Genomic DNA, 22217 nt, shown 5'->3' with positions numbered 1-22217 from the left:
TGTATAAACCTGAAAACCATAAATAATTTTTTTAAAAAAAGACAATTGCAAGACTCGGAAAATGAGTGGGAGCAGGATCCAAATGTCTTTCCTTTGGAAAGCTTCTCCCTGGGGCTAACACTGAAGGCAGTGAGGAAAAAAGGATAAATTGTAAACAGGTGAAAACATTAGCAGGATTATTGTAACAACCTGCAGTTTTATAAGAGTATATATTTAAAGTTGATAATTAAATGAGCAAGTTAAATGGATTTGGATATGCAGAAGATATTTAAAAAATAAATTTAAGGAGCCGCAGAAAGAGGGGGAAGGAAGTCAAATTTTGAAATGTTAAATGGGTTGTAAAACTAATGAAATGTATAAATAAAAAACTTTTAAAAAGAAAGAATCTGAACTCAAGTATCGTTAAGAGAGGTCCTGGTCAAAGAAACTATGGAAGCACAGAGAACTGATAGTCTGGACCGTGGAAGCTTCTAGGTTCCTGTGTCAGCTGAATATATTGTTGGGTTGTGCTGGCCCAAGCCGCTATAGGTCTCTTCACGGGTACCTTTTGCAAATCCCAGAAATATAATAGAATTGATCGTGCAGCAAGGTTGGACACAGCTCACTGAATAAACTATGAATAGCCTTTTCGTGAAGCATGTCATCTTCTGAAAGCATGCTGGCTGTCCAGATTTTTCTTGAAAACTTCCAAGGAAGCCAATGCCAAATTAACCTAGTCAATTTATTCCTGAAGTGCTTTGCTTCCCAACCTGCTTGTCTGTAAATTGGCCCTTTCTCGGCCGAAATTTTGTGGGGGCAACTGAAAGCAACACTGAGCACTGCCGCCTAAATGGCTCCTTGTCAGCTGTAAGAGTAGTTTGGTGTTGGAGTAAATTGGCTAAGTGTCCTAACCAGCACATCTTACTACTTGAATTTTTATTGTAAGTTCTGCACACATGCGCACCAACACACTTCTAGAACTGTGAGGATCTTGGCCAGCCAACACGGGGCACTGCACATTTTAACGCATTCTTTCAACAGGGCGGAGCTCATACTGTTTCCAGCAGAGGTAAAGGTAAAGGGACCCCTGACCATTAGATCCAGTCATGGCCGACTCTGGGGTTGCGGCGCTCCTCTCGCTTTCTTGGCCAAGGGAGCCGGCATACAGCTTCCGGGTCATGTGGCCAGCATGACTAAGCCACTTCTGGTGAACCAGAGCAGCACATAGAAACGCCGTTTACCTTCCTGCTGGAGCGGTACCTATTTATCTACTTGCACTTTGACATGCTTTCGAATTGCTAGGTTGGCAGAAGCAGGGACTGAGCAACGGGAGCTCACCCTGTCGTGGGGATTTGAACCGCCGACCTTCTGATAGGCAAGTCCTTGGCTCTGTGGTTTAACCCACAGTGCCACCTGCGTCCCCCCCAGAGACCCCCGTCTAGCAGAGGAGCCTACCTTAAATTGCCAAATACCTTCCTGCAAAAATCGGTATTTGCAATGCTTTTGCAATCAGAACAATCCCACTCTTGTGAATGTGAGATCAGGGTTGCAAACCAATGTGTCCTTAAAGGTAAAGGGACCCCTGACCATTAGGTCCAGTCGTGGCCGACTCTGGGGTTGCGGTGCTCATCTCACTTTATTGGCCGAGGGAGCCGGCGTACAGCTTCCGGGTCATGTGGCCAGCATGACTAAGCCACTTCTGGTGAACCAGAGCAGCGCACAGAAACGCCGTTTACCTTCCCGCCGGAGCGGTACCTATTTATCTACTTGCACTTTGATGTGCTTTTGAACTGCTAGGTTGGCAGGAGCAGGGACCGAGCAACAAGAGCTCACCCCGTCCCTAATGTGTCATTAGCTGGGAATAAATATTATTCAACACAGAGGCAACTGATTATGAGAAGACTGGGTGGGCTGCATGTGTTCCACATATTTATATGTAGAATCATAGAATTGTAGAGTTGGAAGGCACCTAAATGGTCATCCAGTCCAGCCCCCTGCAATGCCAGAATCTCAACTAAAGCATCTATGACAGATGGCCATCCAAACTCTGCTTAAAAAGCTCCAAGGAAAGAGTCTACAACCTCCTGAGGAAGATGGTACAACCCACATCTATTGCCAGAAACCAGTTCCAGCACCTTTCAGGTGGGCACCATTGCCATTATAAGAGAATGAGGTGTTCATGGTGAGTTCCAGCACCTCTTTCTCTAGAAAAATAGCAGTGTGTGTGTGTATTACATATTCTATTATATACAGTGCTTTTTTTCTTTTAAAAATGTTTAGGGGTACTGTCATTTTCCTACTCATTGAAATACTGCCCCTCAATGAGGCCAAACTTAAGATTCACAAAATGTTTAGCGGTATGCGTACCCCTGCGTCCCCCCAAAAAAGAGGACTGATATGTGCATACAGTATATTATAGGTATATTATATAATATGTAATACACACATACACTGCTATTTTTCTGGAGAAAGTATTTTAATCCCACACCTATATATATATTTATATATAGCTGTGGGATTAAAATACACCCACACCCCTTATATATATCTGTGTGTGTGTGTATACAGTGTGTGTGTATATATATGTGTGTGTGTGTATATATATATATACACACACACACACACACACACACAGTGGTACCTCAGGTTACAGACGCTTCAGGTTACGCGATTTCTGGTTGCGCACCACACCAAACCCGGAAGTACCATAATGGGTTACTTCTGGGTTTCGGTGCTCACGCATGCGCAGACATGGCACTAAGGGTTGCGAACGCCGCAGGTTGCGAACGTGCCTCCTGCACGGATCACGTTCACAACCCGAGGTTCCACACCCCCCCCACAAAAATCCCAGGCCTAGGTTCCTTTTGGTTTCAGCTATATATATTGTTTCAGCCATATATATATATATACACACACATTAATACAGTGGTGCCTCGCAAGACGAAAAGAATCCGTTCCGCGAGTCTCTTCGTCTAGCGGTTTTTTCGTCTTGCGAAGCAACCCTATTAGCGGCTTAGCGCTATTAGCGGTTTAGCGGCTATTAAAGGCTTAGCGGCTAAAAGGCTATTAGCGGCTTAGAAGGGGGGGGGGGAGCGGGAAAAAAATCGCAAGACTCGCAAGACGTTTCCATCTTGCGAAGCAAGCCCATAGGGAAAATCGTCTTGCGAAGCAACTCAAAAACGGAAAACCCTTTCGTCTAGCGGGTTTTCCGTCTTGCGAGGCATTCGTCTTGCGGGGCACCACTGTACATAATATATATATATATATATATATATATGGCTGAACCAAATTGACCTATAGATCAGTACACACACACATATATACACACACTCTCTCTTTCTCCACACACACACACACACACACACACACAGTGGTACCTCAGGTTTTACACACACACACACACACACACACACACACATATACACACACACACGGCTGGGGAAAAAAGTGACCTAGGCCTGGGATTTTTGTTCTTCCGCTCGCCTCTGCATTGTTTTCAGCCCCTGCCTTAGCAGAATTCGGAGCCCGGCCGCAAAACCCCGCGGCGTTTCTGCAGGATCGGGGCTGCTCTGCCTTTGCCCGGATCCACTGGGCTGCCGCCCTGCGCGATATTCTGAGGGCGTCTCCCATTTCAGGCAGCGGAAGAGATCCATCGAGGCTCGCGTCGCCGCCGCCGCGAACGGCCGTTCGTTCCCGTTATTTCCCCCTATCTGCACGTTTGCGCGTGCGCAGCGCCAGGCTCCGAACCCGAAAGGGGCGAGCGGGTGGCTCATTCTCCTCGAGATCCAGCAGGATCCGGCCGCATCCAGCCGAGGCGAAGCGACCGAGGAGCCCCTATGCCGGGCTGCTGAGGCGGGAAAGGAAGAGAGGAGGAAGAAGAAGAGAGGGCGGGTGGCGGGGGGGAAAGCGGCCGTCGTCCCCTCAGCATGTAAACCGGGAATGCGAAGCCCGGCGGCCGCAGCAGCAACAGCAGCAGCGCCTGAGGGAGGAGCAGCTCCGGCCGAGTAAACCCCGAGGAGGAGGAGGAGGAGGAAGCGGGTCCCGTCAGCCCCACACACGGCCTGAGGCGATGGCTTTCCAGCAGCTGGCGGACGCGGCGGACAAATGGTGCTCGCGCACCCCCTTCGAGCTCATCGCCACCGAGGAGACGGAGCGCAGGATGGATTTCTACGCCGACCCGGGCGTCTCCTTCTACGTGCTGTGCCCGGACAACGGCTGCGGAGGGGACAGCTTCGTAAGTAGCCAGCGGCGGCGGCGGCGGCCCCCCTCAGGGGGTGTCCTTTCCCCTCCCCCCACAACTGGAATAAAATATTGAGGTGGGGGGGGCAGGCCAGGCCAGCCCCGCCCCATCAGGTGACGCGACACGCTTTGAATGGCCACGGACGTCAACTTTTTTTTCCTTTTGGGGCCCCTCTCACGTATTTGAGCCCCATGGAGTTGACCCCTAAGAAAGACGCACACAAAATAATGGGGGAGGGAGAGAAAGACCAGGGAGCCCCTTTCTGTTTCTGTCCCCTGTTGTGTTTCTTTTTTTCTTTGGGGGGGATTTTTTTTCTAATAATAATAATAGTAATGGTAATAATATATTATATATATTACCATGGGGCTGAGGTGTCTTCGCTTTCCTCTCCGCCCCCATGAAATAACAACAACAACAACAACAACAATTTATTATTATTTATTTATTTATTTATTTATTTATTTTCCCACCTTTTGGGGTGATTCTTTCTTAAGAGTGGGCACAGGAGCCAAGACCTAGGGGCAGAGGCAGTGGTTCCCAACCTTTTTTTGGGCCTATGCCCCACCTAAGCATCTCTAAAATCCTGATGCGTTCCCCCCCATATAATTCTTTTTATTCAAGAAGTGAACTGTTCACATGGATGAAGCCTAAAAGGCTGTTCACTGTTAATAACTCATTCTCAAATTGCCCCCCGCTAAAAAATAAAACCCCTCCTCCAAAAAATCAAATCCCCCCACCCGTGGGGCGTGTGCCCCATGTTGGGAACCATGGGGCTGAGGTGTCTTCGCTCCCACCCTCCAGAATATCTGAAATATTGTTGATGGGCATTGCTATTAGAGTGGGGGTCAATTATGTGGGGCAGGCCTTCCCTGTGCCCCCAATATTCAATTCAAGTTGGCACCCCTGATAGTGAGGGGGGGCCACAGAGAGAGAAAAGGGGGTCTTGGCCCTTCTGGGTCCTTTCAGCCTTTTCTGCCTTTCTGATGGTTCCAGTCTGGCCATCCACACTCACAGCACTTGGGATTTCACCTCCTTTGGGGGGGGGAGCTTAAGTCACCAAGTGCATTTGCGCCTCACATTCATCTTCGCCTGGGCTGGTAGGTTAACATTGGCTCCTTTGCCTGGGAGTGATGGATTTCCCCACCTGGAAGGAGTCTCAGAGCTGGCATCATCTGCCTCAAGGTGTGCATCCTTTTATTCTGGCAAGCACTGGCCCCTCGCTTAATTTATTTTTATATCTCGTCCTTGCTCCCAAAAGAACCCCCCAGGCAGCAGAACAATTAAAACATTGGGGCTTCTTTTGACCCCTAGGCCTTACGTTTGTTTGTTTCAATTCCAGCCGGTATTTTTCTCCAAGTAGCTCAAGGAAACCTGCATTGTTATTCTCCCCTCCTAGAATCATGGAATTGTAGCATTGGAAGGGACCCCAAGGGCTGTGTTAGAAATGGAGATACGAAAACTAGGAGCCCAATGGCACCTGAAGCCAAGGTTTACAGGCGCAACAACGGAACGTCTAGGTGTGCTTTTTTAATAATAAGAATACAAAGCTGAAAATGAATGAACTGCAGCAAAAATACTGTGTTTGTTTTTCACACAGTCCAGTCCTTTCCCTGTCCACTCCTCTAATATTCTTAAGAGGGTCTCATCTCCAGTCTTCAGAGAGTAGCTGGAAATGGGGAGGCAGAAAAAGGTCCTCCTTTCCTTCCACTCTGCAGTTTTAACCTGAAATCTTAGGCACAGGACTGCGCCCAGAGCTCAGAAACTGCTCTTCTGTTGTAAACAAGAGAAGAGCATCTCTGAGCTTTTGCAGAGTGCCTCTCCCCTGAGCCGTATGTAACCTCCTGCTAGGTATGAGGGCAGGCGGTTCCCCTTTCATATTAGACAATTTTGGAATTTACCTATAGGAACTGGTCGGCAAACCAGGAGTCTTGAGTCCCGTGGTTGGGCTGTGTTTGGCGGATCTCACGTGATCCGTTGAGGGCATCTCCATCTTTCAGAGTGTTGAAGCTCCAGAGATCTGATAGTGAAGCTCAAGGTAGTCCTTTTTCTGAAAACGTCGTGCATCCTTCTCACCCCAGAGGAAATGCCAGGCCTTGAACGGTACAGTTCCCGTGTGGTTCCTGCCTTGCATTTACCCGGGGGGGGGGGGGGCTGGTGGAAAATTGCAAGCATCGCTCTGTGCGTGGCTTGCTAGAGGAAAGGACCTCCTAGCAGGCCTGGGGCTGCAGCGATATAAGCAAGGACGGGGTCACTTACTGCTACTAAACAGAAAGAATAGAAAATGTGGGTGCCTCGGATGATGATGTAGGAGGGAAAGGGCAGAGAATGCAATCCTTAGGATTCCTATTGCTGGGAGAATTGTCCTTTCCAGATCATATGCAAAATGGAGTCTGCTTCCCGAGGTCACTGGCAGGTTGGCCAGAATTAAAAGGCAATAGGTAAAGGATCGCTGGACGGTGAAGTCCAGTCTGGGGTGCGGCGCTCAATCTTGCTTCAGGCTGAGGGAGCCGGTGTTTGTCCACAGAGGTAATAGAAAGGAGTAAGTTGAGTGATGGTGGTTTGAAATTAAGAGCCAGCCCTGTAGGTAGCATATTCAAAACCTCTTCCCAGAATCTGCTATTTTTCTCTCAGAAGCCAGGTACCAAAGGATGGGGCAGCAAAGTGTAGGTCTGCCCTGTTTCACCTCCATCAGAAGTTTGGCTAATAGCATGGGTGAATTGCTATCACCCTAACCAGTGGAGAATGTGTTGTGATAAAATGGAGTCAGTAGTTTAACTGCCCTCTCCCCAAGGGGCACCCTTGTATCATTTAGTTCCACAAGGGGCTTCCCGAGAGCAATATCTTAAATTTGTTACTCTGGAGGATCTAGAGAAAATTCTTTTCTGAGGGGATGCCGCTTCTTCTTCTTCCCTTTTGGCGGCCTCTTGGCTGCAGCAGAATCCAGGCAGGTGGTGGCTTCTTATGTTTTTCCTGGCAGAAATAATGAATGGGCCTTCACTAGGACCACAATCACACCATACATTTAAAGCACTGTGATACCGTCAGGGCTCCCCCCAGAGAATTCTGGGAGCTGTAGCCAGTTATGAGTGCTGAACTTAGGACCCCCCCTATTCCCCTCACAGAACTACAGTTCTCCAAGTCATTTTACAATAAATCCCTCTTTACAGGGAACTCTGGGAGGGGACTAGGGGTCTCCTAACAACTCCCAGCGCCCTTAACAAATGACAGCTCCCAGAATTCACTGGGGGAAGCCATGATGGTTTAAAGCGGTGTCATAGTGCCTTAAATGTATGGAATGAACGAGGCCCTTTGAGTTGGTGGCGCCAGACTCAGTTGTGCATAGAAGAGACCCATTGAACTCACTAGGTCTTAATTTAGCAATCTAATCTATTAAGGGGAATTACTGGATTTTTATTTCTAGCTCACCATCTCCCATGGGCTTAAGGTGGGCCACATCAATTTCACTGGAAAAGCCTTGCTGTCTTAAGTACATTCCCGTGGGGGAACAGGGCTTGCCACTCTGTAAGTATGCCCATGACTCAGAAGCCATGCTGCACCTCATTGCAATTTCTTTTCGCGACACTTGATCATTGAAAGCCCCTTTGTGGAAAAGGCCAAAATAATTAAAAGAGAGCTTGAGACTCCGAGAAGTAGCATGGTCTAGTGTTGGTCTTGGGCCAGTTCTGTGGAACATTGTACAGTACAGCACAGTTGGGGAAAGCTCATGGTGGAGCATCTGTCTTGCATGCAGAAAGTCCCAAGTTTGATCTCTGGCATCTCCAGGTAGCTCTGGGAGAGTCCGCTTGCCTGAAACCCTGGAAAGCCTCTGCCAGTCAGTGTGGACAACATGGGGCTAGATGGACCAATGTTCTGATTCAGTATAAACTAACTTCCTATGTTCTTGTGACAGTCTGAGATGGGAGGTCTCTCGCCCGCCCGCCCTTGGCTTTTTAGTGTAATTGGAGACTTTGCCAATTATCACAGCCTAGTTTCTAGACCTCTTCTGAATTCCCAAAGAGAGGAATTACTCATAGATGAAAATGGATAATAAAATTTATTTTTTTGATAATAATAACTGGCCCCAGGACAGCGTTCTCAATGACACTAGGCACTTTGCCAGGGCTTTTGCAGGGTAAAAATGGAGAGCAGGCAAAAATGTTACTGCTATGATAATGCAGTTCTGTCTAGTGGGTTATGCTTTGTAAAGTTCATTTGAAAGTTTTGAAACATTGGATCTGCTTAACGGAAAGCAGCCTACAGTTGATTTCCTTAAGAACTAGGGCTCCATATTTGGCTAGGGTTGCCAGATTTTGATATAAAAAGTTGTGGTTCCTGGGAAGGTTCAACCACTAAGTGGACCTTTGGGATTAGGGGGCAGAGCCAAGTGTGGGCCTTGTTGGAGTTGGGTGAAAGCCTAATGGGAGTTTTGTGAATCCAAGGGTGATGTTGTGGTTTTGGAAGGTCCAAAGGAGTTCACACAAAACCTGTCTCTATCCTTTCCAAGTTATATAGTTTTGTTGTGTGTTTTTAACTGCCTGAAGGGTGGAAAACCAGCCTTGCCCATTGCTTTTCTGGCAACTAAAAGCAAAAACAAACCCAACAACAGCAGCCAGGCCAAATAAATATTTGGTTGATTAACTGTCTTACAATAAAATAATCAACTGAGTGGCTAGATTCTAGAACGACATTTGGGCTGCTTTGTGCCTTGTTTCTTAAAGGCATGGATTTGAAGGCTTATGTCTCGTTGCCAATTCACACAACCATTCTGTACATGTTGAAGCCATGAAGAGCTATTCCTCTTCGTCCCTGAAGCATTGTATGTGCCAAACTAGATCAGATGCTCTTTTTACCACAAGTACCCTCTAAAACAGGAATGTCCAACCAGTAGACTGCGGGATCCTTAACATGTACTAAAAGTTATGGGGGGGGAGCTTAAAAACTCTGTGCAATTCTCCTAAAAAAAGCTCTGGGCAATCCACCCACCCCACCCACCATCCTCCCTCCAGTGACAATGAGTAGGTCACTGTCAGTTTTTTTAAAGACTGGGAGTAGATCGCAGTCTCTTGGGAATTGGACATGCCTGCTCTAAAACATTCCATTCTTGCAGCATCTTGGGTCCTATGCACACTTGCATGTTTATATCACTCATTCTCTCCATGCTAGATCTGTCTTCTTGCTCACTGGTGTCATTGGGACTTGGCCCGCACCTTCATAAACCATGGCTCGTGAAAATGTAGACGGGTGTTGCTATTGACCCCCCCATCCCAAGTGTTTCCATTTGAGAATTTCATTCTTCCCCCTGCCAAGATGGGATAGTGATTGTTGCTGGCCCAACTCTGCTGTTCCTGCCCTTGGCTGGGTAATTAGCTGCATCACATTAGTGCTTCCAGACAACAACAACAGCAGAGTGTGGCTTTGTTTGTTTGCATTTTTAAGTGTGCATTTGCAGCCTGAGAGTTGATATAGAAACACTGCCTTGTGAATAATAATAAGTTTCAGTAGCTAAGTATACAAACAACTAAAATATAAAACTAACAGGATCAAGCATAGAACACCAACCAAAAATATAAAGTTATATAGAAATGAAATGAAAAATAATAATAACCAAAACGAAACACGGACTAGGTGTCTACCATCAAATGCCAGCATTGCAACAGAAGCAGGGGTGTTGGAAATCATTTTACAGATTCGCAATAAAAATTAATAGCTCATTACAAGCCTCATATGTTGCTTATGTCTTGGCATCTATAGTTTTCAAGCCAATGGCCGATAATGTTTGGAGTTCATATCCAGCCACACACATGGCTGGATCCTGACCCTGCTGTTGGGTCACATAAGTTATGAAAGGTTATCATGTACCACCCAATTTTCAGTTTGACTCCCCTCAAGTGTCTAGGTTCCCCCCTCCCAATTACCTTTTCCACTAGCAGCTAATGCTTTTGTACACTATAGACTATACAGCCAAGTTACTGGCATTCATGAAAACACCAATTTTGATTTAACACAGCATTTTCTTTAACTTAAGTCCTGTTAATTTCAATGGCTGTGTTAAAGACATGATAAATTCTGTATCCAACCCATGTTCTTTGTGCTGAACCACTGCACAAATGCTCTAGGAACCATGAAGAGAACTCTGCTGTCTGCAAGCTAGATAGGTGGGCTTAAGAGAAATAAGTAATCAAATAAAGAACAGCACTCAGGAGCCCTGAAAGAGTTGAGAAGAAACCTTTAAGCTGCCAGGGAACTGTCTTGGTCTTGTTTTCAGAAAAGAGAAGGAAGATTTTCTATGGAACAGAGGCATGCACCACTGATTATTTCAAATTTCAGGTCAGCTGAAGTTAACAAGATGTGTAGTCTTGCAGAGTACATTTCATCTGACAGCTTGTAAGAGGAAAAGCGATCTCATAAAGGACCAAAAGTTGTGTGTGTGTTTTCTCACAACCCTCATTTTATTCCCACTTTGCTGTTGCAGTTGTGTTCAGTTTTCAGTGGGTTGCTTAGCAAAACTGCCTCCTGTTACATCCGTGTAGTGTTAAGTCTTTCTGACGCTGGGTTGACAGTTTTCCTTTGTGAATTGGACGTGAATGAAGCTAAACTCCCTTTGCACACGTCCCCCAGGTGATAGATGAGCCAGAGAGCTTAGACTGTGACATGCAGTGGGCAAAGACTTCAACGTAGCATGAAGCTTGTCTGATTCAACATGTTAACAGAGTTCCCGCTTCTGTTGTCACTTTGGGATCCAGTTTGTTTTCTAGCAGAGCTTCTGTGCCACACGTGGTCAGGAAGCAGACAGCATGAAGAATTCTAACTATCTCTAGGTATTTCAGGGTACTTAATATGGGTCATTGTTAAGGCATCTCATAAACTTTTTGTACTATAGAGAACCTAATTTATTTACCTAATTTACTGTATTTTTCACCCTATAGGACGCACTTTTTCCCCTCCAAAAATGAAGGGGAAATGTGTGTGCGTCCTATGGGGCGAATGCAGGCTTTTGCTGAAGCCTGGAGAGCGAGAGGGGTCGGTGCGCACCGATCCCTCTCGCTCTCCAGGCTTCAGGAAGCTATCCGCAAGCCCTGGGAGCCTGCAGGAGTTCCCGCAGGGCTCCCACGGCTTGCGGAGAGCTGCCTGCATCCCTGCGGATAGCAGCCTGTTCTGGGGTCGGGGGAAGCTCGGGCTTCCCCCGCCCCAGCCCCGCGCCTGGGGAGGAAAATAATTTTTCCCCCTTTATTCCCCCCCCAAAAAACCAACAACAACTAGGTGCGCCCTATGGGGCGAAAAATACGGTATTTCACCTTGGGCACAGTGTAGTGTGAGTCTTCTAATTGCCTAGCCATGATTTGCAAAGCAGAGGTGGTCTGTGGGGTCTCATACCTCTCCACCTCCCTCCTCCAACTTTGTGAATTCCCCTTCTTTCCCTTTTTATAGCTAACCATGGTTTAGCATTGCATAATTTGTAGACCCACTTCTAACCACTTTGCAAACTGCGGTTGGATGAAACCATGGCTTGCAAAAATGCCATTGCAAATGCATAAGAATGTTAGCTCCAAAAAAATAGGATGGAAATACTTTAGAGCAGAGGGAGAACAAAGAAATAAGACTACAGTAAAGGGCATTTCTTGACCTCCAAACCATGGTAATCTAGGGGTGGAGACTGAGTGGCATTTGTTGTATTTCATAGTTGTGTGGGTTTGTGTACTCTGCTAAATAGTGTTTGCGTATGATCTTGTATAACGTGCTTTCAGTTAGGTCTTTGATGTGATCCTTGTGTCATTTTCTTTCTGTTCTTTGGATTTTGCTTGAGACATGAAATTGATTTTGCTCATATATTGCAGCTGGCAAACTTAAATGTTCTAATATTCACAATGAAGCATTAATAAAAAATAGCTTGACACCTATTTTCCCTTGTGAAAAACTGGAAACTGAAAAAGTACCTGGGGAGTGCCATGTATTTAGACTGTAGCGCTTACAGGAAGAGTGGGGGTAACCTGATTTGTCCTGCTTTGTAATATTCTATGTGCAGATGCCCTGGACCTAAAATCTGGGGTTCTTAACATTTAAAAGTTAATATATTGACATTGTTCAAAACATAGTCTTGAGATTTTTGTCTCGTTTTCCATACATAATTGCTTGCTTTCCTCCTAGAGCCAGTTTATGCAATCAGCAGAACTGAGTGGTAAACATTTGCCAGTGATAAAGCCTTTTTCCAGATTGTACCAATGGTGATGGTAGGGTGGGTGGAGGAATCCTTAAAGAAACTGAAAATAGCACCTCAGGGAGACTTGTTCAGCATCATCCATGATGCAGCATTTTTCATGGAGGCAAATTCAGACATGCAATCTCCAAAGATTACATGAGATGGTCCAGTCTAGGAAAATCTCTGCTTCCCAATTCTTCTGCTGACTGTATGAACTGTATAGAGCTGATACTGGCAATACAGGACAGATTTTATGTAATAGCTATTTATACCTATATGCTTTTATCATTGGGAATCATTGCAAATGTGCTTATGTAACAAACCTTTCGGAAACGACTTTGAAATTAATCCTCTTTAGATCTGCCTCCTTTTGGAGAAAACATGCGACCTGGTTATGGTGGGCTGGCCACCCTGGTGCAGAGGCAGTGCCAATATTTTCAGCTAACTTAGCTGACATCTGCCAACATCTGAGTTTGAATGCCTAGGAAGATGGAGGCTCTGTGGACAGGTAGTTCACGTATCTGGAAGGTAGGGTGGTTGCCTGTTCTGGATAGCGTTACACTTCCTCTAAGGGAGCAGGTACTTAGCTTGGGGCTACTCCTGGATACAGGAGGCTGTTAGAAGTCGAGGTGACCTACATAAGACAGGCCTTCTGTTTCCAAGGGGTGGACACACACACATGTGAGGGTGGGTGGGTGGGTGTAGATAAATGGATGGATGGATGGATATTTCATAGACGGTATTAATTGCATTTTAGCCTTCTTCCAAGTGGTGCACATGTCTCTCAACTCCTGCTTTACATTTACAACAACCCTGCAAAGTAGGTGAGGCTGAGAAACTGACTGGCTCAAGGTCACCCACTGAGCTTCACAGATGAGTTGGGATTTGAACTCTGGTTTCCAGAGTCCTGATCCAGCACTCTTATCCACTGAACTGCACTGGCTCTGATTAGCCCCTCTGCGTTTTGAACCCTACCAGCAAGTCAGTTTGTAACCTAATTAAGTGCCTGCACTAATTAACATCCTGCTTCTTTGTTCTGAAAGACTGCAGGTGTGGCTAGATCAATACTGTAGCTGTGTGTTGTCCCAGACATATTGGATGTGAATTTATATCTGAAGTAGAGAGTTGCATAGGGAATAAAAGGGTGGTTGAGTGTGATAACTGGAGGGGAGATTATAATGTGAGTAAAATGTTGTGTGTGTAATCAAAAAGCTGGAGAAATCAAGATGATTCTTTGTGAGGGCGGAATCATTCCTGCCCAATCACATCCTGGTCATTTCCCAATGCTGCCTTCAAATTTTGGGGATCTTTCAGCGAGAAGACTTAAGGAGCTAGTTCCCGTCCACCACAGCAATCCCCATTTGCTTGCCCTCTTTGCTGGAGGCCAGTCTGTAATGTTCTTTAACTTGGCTCCTCATATATAGCATTGAACTACAACTCCCACAGTCCCCAGCAGTCTGGGGTGATGGGAGTCGTAGTCCAGCAACACCAAAGGACCCAAGGTTGAAGAGGCGAGTAGAACTTACAGCTCATTCTCCTTGCCCCTGCCATTGCTTGCTTGCTCGCAGAGGTCACGTGAGCAGTAACTGAGAGCAAGGTGGAGGTGCAGCAGGACTGCTGGTTCCATGGATGGGCAGCGGGCCACATCCTGAGACTTGTGGCTTCTGCAGGTGCCTGTCAGTGCCAACCTCTGGTGCTGGCCCTGAGCTCTCATTAGCTGCGTTGCTCACCAAGACACCTGGCTGCCACTGCAGGAAGGAAGGCAGGTCCAGGACCGACGCAGGCGCTTCTGCATTGTACGAGGGAAGTGTGTGCAGATTCCTGCTTGCTGTGTTACCCCAGAGATGCAGAAAAAGCTGCCACTGATCAGACTTGAAGTCACTGCCTGTCAGCTGATGGGCAGTGGCTTCACTGATCAATGGTGGCTTTTTCTGCACATCTGGGGTAATACAGCAAGCATGAGGAGGGCCAGGGAATTTCAACATGGGCTGGGGAAAGTGGCTCATGGGCCAAATTGGGACCTGGGCCAAGCCAATTTTGGGCAGTGGGTAAGAGATTCTGCACCTCTGCGCTAGGGTGACACAGCACTTTAATCCATTTTAGGTGCACAAACCTAAAATTCTGATATACCCTTGACTCCTTCCTCCAAAACGCTGACAGTCTGAAGGCACCACCCAATATAACAATTCTGCTACTTTGACTTGGTGCTTGAGCTTGCTTTTCCTCCTCTCCTCTCCCCTCCCCATCCTCTTCCTTTTGTGTCATGAGCCTGAGGGCAGTGACCGTCTCACTGTTGCTCTTTGTAAGTCACCATGTGGCTGGAGAGCAGAGTAAAAATCCTTCAAATATATGTGGCAACGCTGAGTCTATTGCAGAGGGAGGATTTGTATGCAACCACATAGCCACTGGACAGCAGAGAGTTAGATGGGGGCTGCCATTGGGTTAAGGCCCCTGGGTTTTAACCTGTTCCTCCCCACAGCTCTCTATAGATCACTCTACAGCTCCAGAATCTCTCCATATCAGTTTTATTGCTTTTTCAACTTCACTGCCTGCCAGCATGATTAACCCCTGCTTTGTCATGGCTTGCCTTTGCAGCACGTCTGGAGTGAAAGCGAGGACTGCTTGCCTTTCCTGCAGTTGGCGCAGGACTACATCTCCTCCTGTGGTAAAAAGACACTGCATGAAATACTGGAAAAAGTCTTCAAATCATTCAGACCTGTAAGTGCCCATTTTTTTTACCCTTTGGCTTTATTGCATGCCAGACCACAAACACCACACGCTTCCATGATCGTTTCCCATCATCACACATAAACGTGTATAAGCATAAGTTTATTTTTAAGAGCTTTATTTTTCTGTCTCCCGTTTTCCAAACAGACATTCCCAGCTGGGACGGAAAGCAACCCAAAAGGGCCTGTCCGCCCCATATGAGAAATGATACACACGTTTCTTTTATTTCAGCATCCAGCATCTAAAGAACTAGAGTAGTTGGCTGTGCTGGCAGACTCTGATGTGGAATTATTTCCTGGCACCTCTGTTGTGAAATTTCACGATCTACTGAAATTGAAAAGGGTTGAGAACTGAGCATGCTCTTTCCCCCTGAGAAAACATTACACTAAGAAGAATCAGCTGTGTTGCTCCTCCGTCCAAAGAATGAGGAAGCAGTGGTCCTCCAGGGACCTTAGGACTTCATCTCCCATCACCCCTGACCTTTGGGCATGGCAGCTGAGGCTGATGGGACTTGGTGTCCAACAACCACAGGTGGAGCTTCAGGTTCCCCAGTCTTTCTCTGCCCTGCGCTGCTCCAGTAATGCTAAACTAGGAACCTCAGGTCAGGGGGGACAACCGTGGTTACTCTCCATAGGGGCATCTTCCCTGGGTGCACACAGCCACAGGAAGCGATTCTCTTGTCAGCCCCTGCCATGTGATCTCCCCTGCTTCTCATGTGTCTGGAGTAGCGCAGGATGGAAGCACAGAGGGAGCCGTAGTTGCACCCATCCTGTATGACAGGGGTGCCCTGAAGATGTTGCTGACCATTGGCCATGCTGGCTGCAGCTGATGGGAGCTGGAGTCCAGCTTGGCCCCGAACGCGCATCTCTCAGTTATGGTTTAACCCTAGGCAATCTTGACATCATTGTAGGGCTTGCATTAGATGCTCTCCATAGGGCTGCTTCCAGCCTAGTGATAAAAATATCACAACCCCAAAACTTCCACTTATGTGGAAGTTAGTTTTGTTAAAAGTGAGTGGGCAGCCATGCCGTTTAAGGGCGGACGTCACATTCACCTTTTATCCTGCTCTGAATACAACCTTGCCTTTAACAACTTACCTGGTAGCTACAAGCAACCAGGAATTCCACACGGAACAAGTGAACAGGCCGGTGGTGGCGTCTGCAGAGGGATTTCTCTTCCTCTTCCTCCAGGCCACTTGGTTTCCTGGTTGTCTGTTGATCCAACCCTCTGTTCTGTCCTCTCTCCACCAGCCCTTGAAAGATGTCATCTTTCTTTTTCACTACATTGTTAAGTGTGCTGCGTTTCCTTGCTGTATGCAGAAGAGGGGGCTTCCTGGCTAACTTCCCAGCAGGTGAGTCAGTGTTTCTTACTGGGAGGGGGGGCAAGGCGGCAGGGAGGTCAGCGCAGTGCAAGAGCACTACAGGAAGCAATATAGTGCATTTGCACTGTGCTAACTGCTCCACCTGTCTCCCTCCTGGTAAGCAACAGTGAACTCACCTGCTGGGAAGCTAGCATAGCAGTTCCTCCTCCTACTTCTGCTGGAAACGCAGCCTAGTACCTAGCAGGCTAGTAATGTCTGCAGGCTTATTTACAAGGCTGCATGAATGCATTAGAGTCAGACTAATGGCCCAGTATTATCAACAGTTCTCCAGGTTTTCAGAGCTAACTCTGGTATCTAAAGCTCTTTAAGGGAAGATTTCCCTCAACAAGTATGGCAGCCCCCATTGCTGTGAAGAAAGGAGGTTTATGTGCCTGGGTTTCTTTACACATTTTTAATTATTATTAACACCAAAGATGTGTGAAAACTAAATGAACCAGAGGTGTTTACAAACTTCAGCATCCTACAGGTGTGCTCATTCAGGGAGCTGGAGCTGGCCTCATTTTATTGATAAGTATCTTAGGAACAAACCAAGTCAACTGCTGCCTAATGTGTGAATTGGCCCTCTCTGGCCCACAAGTCACTGAGCTACTACACTCTTTCCCCCAATTTTAAATGCTTTTATGTGGTGCTGCAAATAACCACATCCTCAGTTTGTTCTTGGACTTAGAACATCCGTGCTGTTGCCTGGTTGTTTTGCCCTTTTGTATTACACTCACAATTTTATTTCTGTCGTCTTTATAAATAGCTGTTGGGGCTTCCAGATGTAGACGATGATGCGTTTGAAGAATACAATGCAGATGTGGAAGAAGAAGAGGCGGAAGCCGATCACCAGCAAATGGGTGTCAGTCAGCAGTAATTTTCAGAGGAATTGAAATATATTTTATCCTACCAGGTGGGATCGCTATGCTTCCGCATTAGCATTTTTGAATGACGCATCACACTGGAAAATCTGACTCCCAAACCCAAAGTTTAAAGAAAACAACAATATTTTTCAAAGTCTGTGATGAGCTTTGCTAAGAAGTGGCCTGAATTTAACTCCTGCTTCAGTGAGGTTTCTATGGTGTTGTCTCAGTAGCGTTCTGCCATTGTTAACTTAGAACTAGGGTTTTTCTTTTCTTCCTGCTGACTTGTCTTTTGTTTTGTTTTAATTATTATCATTTTTTTATTTGTTTGTATAGAATTAACATTTCACTGACGTGAATGTGATTTGAATGTAGGAACTATTTGGTTGGTGTGTTAAGTACTTGCGTGACCTTACAGAGGACCATCCATGCAGAGAATAAATGCAATCTGCACTTTCAGTCTTAGATCTCTCTTTTTTTATTATATAAATATTTTTAAAAAACAGAACTAGACTATTAGTTAATGTACCGAATGGTTAATGTTCCAGCAAAGGGCCCAACTGAGCCAAAATGAAGCATTTTAAAATCTCCTTGCTTTCAGTGGGAAAGATTTAAACATGTACTTTTAACTATGATATCGTTGAGGCCCGGTGCAGGTGGAATGAGAGTCATCAGGCACCTTGCAAGCACTACTTACCCTACTCTTGTTCCTCTTCAGCCTGGATACCACCCTCTTTTCCACTGTTTGGTTTAACACTGGTGTAGTATTATGTCTGGCTCTGTGCTAACCATGGTTTGGCGTTAAACCAGGGTTACAGGCTGGCTTGCCAACTCTGGTTAAAATTTACCCTGGTTGCCATTCATCATGGCTAGTTCTTATCCAGGCAGATGGATGCACCATGGTTAAAACTACCACAGGAAGGGAGAAGAGAATTTGTGAAGGAGAATGACCACCACTCTTATCTTCTAGCCATAAATACAAGATTGGGAATGTTACATCTGCACTGGGCTTGAGACTCTTAAGTGCTTAGCTTCAGGTCAATCACATCTCTAAATTTGTGTTGTTTTAGCAGTGATAAATGCAGAAGAACCCCTAAAGTTTGAACAAAGATAATTGGATTAGGTGGAAATTCCTTGCAAAACACATCAGTATTGATCTAATAGTAATAATTCAACAATAATAGTTTTCCTAAGTGCCTGAAGCACTTTATTTACAGATGTTGGTCAGAATAGAGATTTATATTAAGGCTTTCAGATATTATGGTTATGAATTTTATTATCAGCAGATACTGAGCCAAATACTGCTTTAACAAAAAATTAATATAAATTAAAAATACATGTTGGACATGTTGGCACAAATCCACATTAATCAGTACAATAAATCAGCAATGAGAGGAATTCCCTAATCATTTGCCTGCACGGGAAATGGTTAGTCAGATAACTAGTATCCCCTAAATTCTTAAAAAAAAATTATCTTCTCCTTCATAAATACCTAATTTCTCCTTCACTCTTTTTAATCAAATAAGCAACGATTAACAGCCAAAGTTAATTGGAAGTCACAGGAGATAGAAACAGCATCTGTACATTTCTACCGTTTCTTTCCATTACGTGCAAAATGATTGTGGGATGCTGTCTATTAACAGTGGTTCATTACACTCAGTTAAGTTCACACTTGGAAGTTCTTCACTTGATAACTGCATTTATCACTTCGGTGGAAGTGTATAGTCTATAAGATGATTGGCCACTGCAGATCATGGTATCTAATTGCCATAGGCAATTGATCACCAACGGGAGCCAGGCTGTGAGATAACAAACCCATCACTGAATGAGTTTCGCTTAGAACAGCTTATTTGTTTTTGAAGACACTCTGTTTTCCAGGCAGTGGTCTGGGGACCATGCCGCACAACCTTATCCTTTCACATGTGACCAGGCTGCAAAATAGTGAGCAACAAAGGCTTCGCAATTAAAATGCACAAATGCTGTCTTGGGCTGTGTTCACACAGCAGTTTATTCCATCTCCCTGTTAATTTCCAAATTATATTTGAGCTTTCACACAATGCAAAAGCCACTTTCAGAAAACTTAATGGAATGCAGTCCATGTTTCACACACATTTCTGCGTTACTTGATTCCAGAGAAAAATCCTTTGCAGCCCCCTTGACCTGAAAAGTGATGAAATTTGGGGCTGTTTGGAATCAGGGAAACTAATGCACTATTCCCCATGTCTGAATGCTCCTCCATAATATGGAACAGATGTCTGAGAGTTGTGTGGTCAGTTCGCCAGTTGGGCTGGAATTGCAGGGCCGGGGTTATCTTTCATCCGACGAAAGTGCTTTGACATCATCATCATCATCATCATCATTATTATTTATTAAATTTGTATACCACCCTATACCCATAGATCTTGGGGTGGTTTACAACCTAACAAAACCTCCCAACTAAACCAAATCCTTTTACCCATTCCAGGTTCCAACCCCTTTCTGACAAGTGACAATCTCTTAAAAGCAGCCTGAAGCTGCTTCTTCACTTCTTATTCAGTGGCCTCTCATTCACTCCCAACTTGTGCCCCACCTGGTATAAAAAGGGGGTTGGTTTTTCAGGGGACTTGTATCTCAAGAGACAGTGCATCTGGAGGTCCCAGTTCAGGGTACTGTGGTGCAAGAGTTTCCTTCTGCATGGCAATCATGCAGTAACGTTGGGGAGGTATCCCAGAACAACTAATAAAACATAATTATGTGTGAGCAATCCAGTCTAAATCAACCACTAATGCCCTGTTATTACATCATGGCATGCCGCAGAATACCCCCTTTAAAAAATGGCCTGGAGATGCCTTTCACCTAATTCCCTTCATGGTGTCGCCCAAAGTGGGTCACTTCCTCCTGCTATATGGCAGAGCTGAGCTCATATACATAGAACAGGCATGGCCAAACTTGGCCCTCCAGCTGTTTTGGGACTACAACTCCCATCCTCCCTAGCTAACAGGACCAGTGGTCAGGGGTGATGGGAATTGTAGTCCCGAAACAGCTGGAGGTCCAGGTTTGGCCATGCCTGACATAGAAGAATAAAGTTGGGAAGTGGGGATGTATAGACTTCTACTTCAACTCCATATTTGATGCAAAGATGACTGCCCATTATCTCCTCCAGCAAGGGAGAGCCTAGCCTTCTCTTGTCTTGGATTACTACACATTGGATGATTGAACTCCTGGATAGCTGCCCCCATTGGAAAGCATCCGTTTCATTTCAGCCGACGCTGTTCACACATGCAAGTCATATGGAGTCTGCAGGACATGGGTGGCGCTGTGGTCTAAACTACTGAGTCTCTTGGGCTTGCTGATCGGAAGGTTGGCGGTTCAAGTCCCCGCGATGGAGTGTGCTCCCGTTGCTCTGTCAGTTGGAAAGCGCACCAGTGCAAGTAGATAAATAGGTACCGCTGTGATGGGAAGGTAAACGGCGTTTCCGTGCGCTCTGGTTTCCGTCACGGTGTCCCGTTGTGCCAGAAGCGGTTTAGTCATGCTGGCCACATGACCCGGAAAGCTGTCTGTGGACAAACACTGGCTCCCTCGGCCTGAAAGCGAGATAAGCGCTGCAACCTCTTAGTTGCCTTTGACTGGACTTAACCGTCCAGGGGTCCTTTACCTTTACCATATGGAGTCATCAAGTAATGGCCAAGGAGGTGAGAAAGGGCCCCAAGTGAGGGGCTTTCTGAACACAGATCAGGACTACTTGCGTCTAGGAGCAATTAATTTTGTTTTGCAAATTCACCCTCAGAAACAGATGGTTCCTAATCACCCATGGCTTGCAAAGCAGAGCCCATCCTTAATAGAAACCTTTTTTTAAAAAAAATATCAATACCATCTGCCCTGAAATTGATCAGATAGTTTTATTGATGCAAAACATATGTCACAGGTGCCTGCTGGTCCATTATAGGGCTAGGCTGGCCTTTGCTGCAGACTCCAGATGCTGTTCATGGGAGTCAGTTGGGCTGCACTGACTCCATCAGCCATCCTATGGTCTGCAAAGATAGCATGCCTAATCTCATCTGCAAGGGTCCCCAAAGAGCATTCAGGTTGCCAGCAGCAACCAGAAATTTAATTCTGGTGACTCTGGCAGAAAGCTGCCGGCATACACAGGAGTGACAAAAGTTTTTAAACCGTTGGCGACACACAGAGGTGCAGCTGGGGATGGGAAGAGGCTGCTGTAAACGCACCCCTACTCAGGGCCGGTCCTATCATTAGGCAACATGAGGTACCTGGGAATCATGCAGCCTGCCCGGCATCTCCTAAATTAGTTTGCTGCCTTCTGGATTGAATTAAGAGTTAATTGCCAGTTCACTCACCGTTAAAAGGGGGGTGGCACTCTTGCCCTTTGCCTCAAGAAGTAAAATGTCTTTTTTAAAAAAAGTATTTTATTAGAAGAATTTCATTTATAAAAGAACGAGAAAAAAGAAAAATGTGAATGAGCAAGATTAAAAGAAAATAACTGTTACATGACCATATATTAATACAGTGATATACCTTGGTTTCCGAACGTAATCAATTCCGGAAGACAGTTCGACTTACGAAACGTTTGAAAACCGAAGAATTGACTTCCAGAAGCATTTACTTAAGGAAAAATCAATACGGAAGCTGCGTAGCACGTTCAACTTCCAAAAAGCGTTTGAAAACTGAAGCAGTTACTTCTGGGTTTTCGGCGTTTGAAAACTGAAACATTCGACTTCCGAGATGTTCAAAAACTGAGGTACCACTCTATACAGATGTGTGTATTCTTTTTGTCAATAACCTAATATATTCTGGGTAAATAATAATAATAATAATAATAATAATAATATACCCCGCCCATCTGGCTGGGTTTCC

General features: G+C 45.7%; 1 protein-coding gene across 1 annotated transcript; it reads left to right on the top strand.

Annotated features, from left to right (window-relative positions):
- The first annotated feature begins 3678 nt into the window (after nt 1-3678).
- Nucleotides 3679-17825, top strand: MTURN (maturin, neural progenitor differentiation regulator homolog). The gene is made up of 3 exons (XM_053359186.1): nt 3679-4213; nt 15012-15134; nt 17270-17825. The coding sequence occupies exons 1-3, from the start codon at nt 4049-4051 to the stop codon at nt 17378-17380; spliced, it is 399 nt and encodes a 132-aa protein (XP_053215161.1). The 5' UTR covers nt 3679-4048; the 3' UTR covers nt 17381-17825.
- The last annotated feature ends 4392 nt before the right edge of the window (nt 17826-22217 follow it).

Source organism: Podarcis raffonei, chromosome 12 (assembly GCF_027172205.1).
Source record: "Podarcis raffonei isolate rPodRaf1 chromosome 12, rPodRaf1.pri, whole genome shotgun sequence".
Lineage (NCBI taxonomy): Eukaryota > Metazoa > Chordata > Lepidosauria > Squamata > Lacertidae > Podarcis > Podarcis raffonei.
The sequence above is the reverse complement of the archived record's forward strand: the minus strand, read 5'-3'. Positions and strand labels throughout refer to the sequence as shown.

Coding starts and splice junctions, on each gene's coding strand:
- MTURN (XM_053359186.1), top strand. CDS start 4,049: ATGGCTTTCCAGCAGCTGGCGGACGCGGCGGACAAATGGTGCTCGCGC. Junction 4,214..15,011: donor GCTGCGGAGGGGACAGCTTC/GTAAGTAGCCAG, acceptor TTGCCTTTGCAG/CACGTCTGGAGTGAAAGCGA. Junction 15,135..17,269: donor TCTTCAAATCATTCAGACCT/GTAAGTGCCCAT, acceptor CTTTATAAATAG/CTGTTGGGGCTTCCAGATGT.